Raw genomic sequence first — 6000 nt, 5'->3', positions numbered from 1 at the left:
TTTTTTTTTTTTTTTTTTTTTTTGTACCAGGGATCAAACTTGGGACCTTGCACTTGGGAGGCAGACAGCGGAACTGCTGAGCTAAATCCCTGGCCCTGGCTCAAAGTTTTAAAAAGAGCTGGGGATGTAGCTCAGTAGCTGGGTGTTTGCCTTGCATGCATAAGGCCCTAGGTTCAATCCTCAGTATCTCAGGGAAAAAGAAAACAAAAACAAGTATTCACATAAAACACATAATCATCTACAGCACAGATACTTATGTACATTCTTGTGTGGATCCTCCTTCCTTCGAAACAGAAAAACAAAAACTTCCCACCCTCACAGTAAAAGTAGCAGGGAGCTGGAATAACACAGAAAGCCACAACATCAAGTGCCCTAAAATACAGATCCAGGTAAGAATTTCTAAAGAAGCAAAAGATGTTTGTGGCCGTCTCAGTCTCTGTGAGTACGAGGAGCGCGGCTGACTTGCCTCTATTTTCATGGCCTTGGGCTGCACCACATAGATCTTGTTCCGGTAGCCACACCAGACTTTGTCGTGCACCACGGTCATGCATCGGATGGAGTGGTGGGGCCGCCCCAGGTCCAGGAGGTGATAGTTGGATAGGTCCCACTGCCCATCTGCACAGGAACGAGGTCTCGGTTAGCACCTGCTGAGGCGCTCACAGGACCAGGCACCTCTATCCGGCACCAGCACACGGCTGGAAGTCACCTTGAAGCTCATTTGAGCCAACCCGCCCCCCAGGACCCCAAGCAGAGACGTGATAAATCACAACAAGCTACCTGTTCAATCACAGTTTTAGAATTAGAATGGACCTAGGCCAGGGCTGGAGCTCAGGGCTGAGTACTTGCCTAGAATGTGGGAGGTGCTGGGATCCTAGCACTGTACAGCCTCCCCGCAAAAAGGTCTTACAACTACTCGGGTGGCAACATCTCACATTTGGAGAGAAGCTGAGGGGACTCACTGTTAACCCTTTAGGAATAAGGCATATGGTTTGAAAGTCCTCAATCTGAAATCCAAAGTATTTTGAGCTCTGACATGATGCTCACACAGAATCACAGTGGACAGAATAAATAGTTCTAACTTCTTTGTCACAGATCTGCCTTCTCTCAACAGCGGTGGCCTTGGCGTGAGTTCTGGCCCCACAGTCCGTGGGCCTCACCCTGACTCGGCCACGCCACGCACACCACACGCCACTTGGCCGCGAGGCGCAGGTCATCCCTGCCTGCTCTGGGCGCTTTATTTCTGAGGTTGAACCTACTGAACTCGTATTCAAATTCCTCCACCCCAGGGAGTCCTCAGTCTCTAGGAGACGCGTCTCCCAGCCTGCTCCCTTAAACCCAAATGCAGGGCTTTGCACTGATCCATACTCCATGAATGTATTCCACTCTGTTCTGTCAATAAAATTTGGAATTTGGCTTGTCAAAACATTTCCATTTCATTTTTTTCTAGCTCTTTAGTAGCTGAGGGGCCCTGCACAGGTGACTAACATGCCCCGTGCCTCAGTTTCCCATCTATAAAATGCGGAGTGTTCCTCATAGGTTACAGGAAAGATTAAATACAGGAAATCCTGTAAAGGGTCTGAACAAAATAAAACAGCATCATTAACCAGCAACCTCAGTTACAAATGGCATCTAGGATTCATCTACATCCTATCTATAAGCCCAGAAGGATAAGACTTGTGGAAATGCCTTGCTAAAATCCAAATTCAATGTACCAATAAACTCAATGAGAAAAAAATAAATAAATCAAGAAAAATCCCAATTCAGTTTACCCACTCCTTCCTAATATCTCCCTGATCTACTGATCTAGCACGTAGGAAATGAACTATCATTTTTGGTTGATACACATAGTAAGAAGTTATAAAGTGACATGTACTCAATTTCCTTAATTTAATCTAGTTAAGGCAGGTTTTCCAATACCACCACCTCTCCCCCTTTGACAGTAAAAACAAACATTCTTGTTTTGTTTAGTATTTTGAGACAGGCTCTCTACATAGCTCAGACTGGCCTCGAACCCAACATGGAGCCCATGCTGGAGGAGACGTGATCATCTTGCCATAGGCAAGAAACAGTGGTTTTAAAGAGGAATTTAAAAACGACATGTAGCTGGACGTGGTGGTGCATACCTGTAGTCCCAGCATTTGGAAGGCTGAGGTAGGAGGATCACGGGCAAGTTCAAAGCCAGCCTGGGCTATATAATGAGTTCAAGGTCATCTTAAATGAACTACATAGGGAGACCTGCCTCAAAAAACCAAACAACAGCACTCAGGAGGCTGAGGCAGGAGGATCGTTGTGAGTTCGAGACCAGCCTGGGCTACACAGTGAGTTCCAGTCTCAACTACATAGTGAGATCCTGTTTCAAAAAAAAAAAACAAAAACAAAAAAAACAACAAAAAAAAAAAACCAAGCAAAAAACTTTATAAATACAAAAGATGAAAATTATTTTTAAGACACAGGAGAATAGAAAAAAATATCCTCTTCACTTTTTTCTAATTGATTAAGTATATGAATGTAAAACAAATGCCTCCATAAGACATTATAGGCTGGAGATGTAGCTCAGGGGCATAGTGCCTGCCTGGCAAGTGCAAGGTCCTGAGTTTGATTCCCAGTACCCCCCCAAAAAGACTTTATATAGAGTATCAGAGAATGTGAAACTCTTGGTCACCATGGTAAACACACTTTCCATGGGTACACCATTACCTTACCACTCTCATATTTACTGATGTCATACGCTGCCATTATTTAGTTTAAATCTGTTTTCGTTTTCCTGTTAAACACCACTTCTTTAAAACGTAACAAGCCAACCTGCTGGAAATGCCTTGCCAAGTGACCACTCAGTGCAGGTGTGGGTGTCACCTGTTTAGAGCCACTCACCAACTCCTCTGTGAAAGATGGCGAGGGTACCATCAGCCAGGGCCACTAACACGATCCCCTTCACGTGCCTGCAGACAGAAGACGGATTTCAGGGCCTACGTGCGGGCACAGAGGCGTCCGCAGAGCCTCTCTGGGGCCAGTGGTTCAGCACACACTGAACAGCGGGACAAGCTGCCTTCAGAATGGGACGGTATCGCGCTGAGAAACGGCCGGCAAGGGGTCTCAGCCACGCTTCTCCTGGCAGGCGTCAGACGCCCTCCCGGCACAGACACCTTGAGTGCCCCAGTCAGATCTTCACCCATCTGCATGTGGAGCAGGACTAGCACCTGAGTCCCCAGTGGACACCCCACAAACTACAGAGAATATTCTTTTTTTTTTTCGGTACTGGAGATCGAACTCAGGTCCTTGTGCTTGCGAGACAGGTGGTGAACCACTGAACTAAATCCCCAGCTCTAGAGAGAATATTGTAAGACAGGGGCACACGAACAGGTATCGGCTCTCTCCCTGAAGTACTGAACAACTACAGCATGGTGAGGAACCACGCTGGCAAGTTTCCCCTTCTACTTACTTTTCTAGAACTGAAGGGAGGGCACTTACACAATGCTGAGGATGGAGTCTTTGAGTTTGATGGAATGGAGACACTTCCTCCACTGGGCCACAGACGAGTGCACGTACAGGCTGGGGGCGAAGCCAAGGCCGGTCAGGCGGAGGAACACGGGCGTGCACACCGCCCCGCGGCCCCCGGCCGCACTCTCCTCTCCCCGCCACTCTCCTGAAAAGCTATGCCTGGGTCCGGCCTTCTTGCAGCAGAACACACTGGTTTAATCCTGGGTCCTTCCTGCCAGCATCCCAGTCTATTAACCTACACACCAAGGTTTGGCGTTGGTGCTCTTCAGGATCCCGTATCTAAATCACTCAGATTCTAAAATCTTATTCATCCCTTCTGAGAATACCATAGAGAGAACTTTCTATGACCAAAGAGAAATATAGTTTACTGTTGAGAACAAATACAAGTCCACTCTATGAAGTGTTGCAACAAAACCTCAAATTCTGTGCATCTATGTTTCTTTGTGTAACACATTTTTGTGCTTCTCACTTGCACTTGTCCTCTGCTGTCGCACATGCACACGCACACACGCACACACGCACACACAGGGGGATCCAGATGCCAGCAGATAAAGGGTGTGGCACCTACCAGCCGTTCTGAGCGCCCAGCCACATGGTCGGCAGCAGACTGCTCATCTTCTGGGCTTCCTCTCTCACCAGGTCTTGTTCACTCGGCAGCACTGAGGATATCGGGTCTTTATACACGTCGGAATCATTACTGCAAAGATGACCCACAGGAAGAACTTCAGAGTCAGCAGTCACAATGGTTTTTAGGGACTGAATTTTCTACATGTAAGTTTGTAACTACCCAAAACCCCGCAAACACACAATAAAATACTGAAATTCAGAAAAGCCAGTGTGCCAGTGCTAAATGCTTAAATATTTACACACACACACACACACACACACACAATATGTAAAGAATTTCCTAAAAAAAAAAAAAGACTTTCCTAAAATAAACTGAAATACATTTATATATTCTGTCAGAAAACTTTTAGATTGTCAGAGCAAATTTTGTAAGAAATGTATAATTAGGGACCAGGGATTTTAGCTCAATGGTTCTGCTGCCTGCCTCGCAAGCACAAGGAACTGAGTTCGATCCCCGGTACCAAAAAAAAAAAAAACAGAAAAGAAAAGAAAAGAAAGAAATATATAATTGCGCTATCAAAATGAAAACATCATTGGGGCCAAGGATTTAGCTCAGTGGTACAGCACCTGCCTCATAAGCACGAGGTCCTGAGTTCGATACCCGGTGCCAAAAAAGCATGATACAGTTCCTAAATTAACAATCAGATGTTAGTAGACTCCTAGTGACTCTTCCTTAGTGTGCACTAAGAGAAAGAATATTACATTGTAAGAAGAATCTAGTTTAGAGAGACCTTCATCTCAGGCCATCTAAAATAAAAGTCAAGTGAAAGAACCAAACTGTTTTCTAACAAAATATTTGCAGAAAAACTAAATTCAAAAACACTATTAAAGCCCAAGAGGGAAGCTGAAAGCCATTGCAAATTTAAACAATGGCCAGTGTTGCTGGTAACAAGTGGGTGTGACAGTGGAAGTGGGAACAGGATGGCCAAGAGTCACTAACAGGATGGAAGACAGCACTGTTTCCTTCAGGCTCACTGTGGCTCTATCGGGGCAGGAGACCCCCCCTCCCGAGCCCGCGGCCTGGGGCGTGTACCTCGACTGACAGACCAGGGACAGGTCTTCGGGGATCTGAACCCCCAAAGGGTCGGTGAAGACGTGCTCGGTGTACACACCGGGCTGGGAGACGTCCACGGCGTCTTCCACAGACCCCGCGCTGCCTTCGGTGGCTTCCGTGGCTTCCTCCGCGGTTGGGACACTTTCGTCCACCTCCGTATTTTCCGCTTCTATTTCTGCGAGACACACAAAGTATTCCAAGTGTGAACACGTCCCCGACACAAACCCGTTGTGATGCGTGCCCGGCGAGCCCGAGAGCTCCATTTCCTGCACAGTCACTTCGGCAACTTCCGCCCAGCTCTTCCCTCCCTGCTGCTGGAGATCGCGAGTCCACAGCGAGGCACCACAGGCCAGCGTGCAGGGAGGTACCTGGGGGCTTGTCTGTGACTGGGGAAGCACCGTTGGTACTAGGGGAAGCGGCAGCGCCTGTCACGCCCTCTGCGGAGCAACCGACCACTGTGATGCCGCCCAAGAGACTGTCCGTCTCGGCCGAGCTGTTGCTCGTCATGCTTCCGCACAAGGACGCCTTGTCCACCTGACCAGATTCTGAAAGATCCTCTCCTGCGGGGTAGTCTGTTTCCCGGGCTCCTGAAAAATGAGATAAATTTTCTTTTAAGATTAAGTAAGAGCCAGGTACAATGGTGCAGGCTTGCAGTCGCAGTGACGCGGGAGGCTGAGGCAGGAGGATCAAGTTCAAGGGCAGCCCAGACAACTCAGCAAGACCCTGTCTCAAAACAAAAGCAAACAGGCTAGAGGTGCAGCTCAGCAATAGAGGGAGAACCCCTAGGTTCAATCCTAGTACCACCTCCGCCAAAAGGGAGA

General features: G+C 47.6%; 1 protein-coding gene across 4 annotated transcripts in view; it reads right to left on the bottom strand.

Moving 5' to 3' along the window:
- The window catches only part of LOC104859522 (C-Jun-amino-terminal kinase-interacting protein 4), a 52620-nt gene that overhangs the window by 11349 nt on the left and 35271 nt on the right, over positions 1 to 6000 (bottom strand). For all 4 annotated transcript variants that reach the window (XM_010620172.3, XM_010620174.3, XM_010620173.3 and 1 more), the window contains 6 exons: positions 5548 to 5766; positions 5159 to 5354; positions 4067 to 4195; positions 3469 to 3549; positions 2872 to 2939; positions 467 to 615 (listed from right to left, as the gene is read on the bottom strand). In XM_010620172.3, the coding sequence (XP_010618474.1) occupies positions 467 to 615; positions 2872 to 2939; positions 3469 to 3549; positions 4067 to 4195; positions 5159 to 5354; positions 5548 to 5766 (842 nt within the window). The remainder of the gene's footprint in view (positions 1 to 466; positions 616 to 2871; positions 2940 to 3468; positions 3550 to 4066; positions 4196 to 5158; positions 5355 to 5547; positions 5767 to 6000) is intronic.

This window comes from Fukomys damarensis, unplaced genomic scaffold (assembly GCF_012274545.1).
Source record: "Fukomys damarensis isolate Sample0158 unplaced genomic scaffold, DMR_v1.0_HiC HiC_scaffold_13, whole genome shotgun sequence".
Taxonomy (NCBI): domain Eukaryota; kingdom Metazoa; phylum Chordata; class Mammalia; order Rodentia; family Bathyergidae; genus Fukomys; species Fukomys damarensis.
Note: the sequence above shows the minus strand (reverse complement) of the source record. Positions and strands in the feature narration are given on the sequence as shown.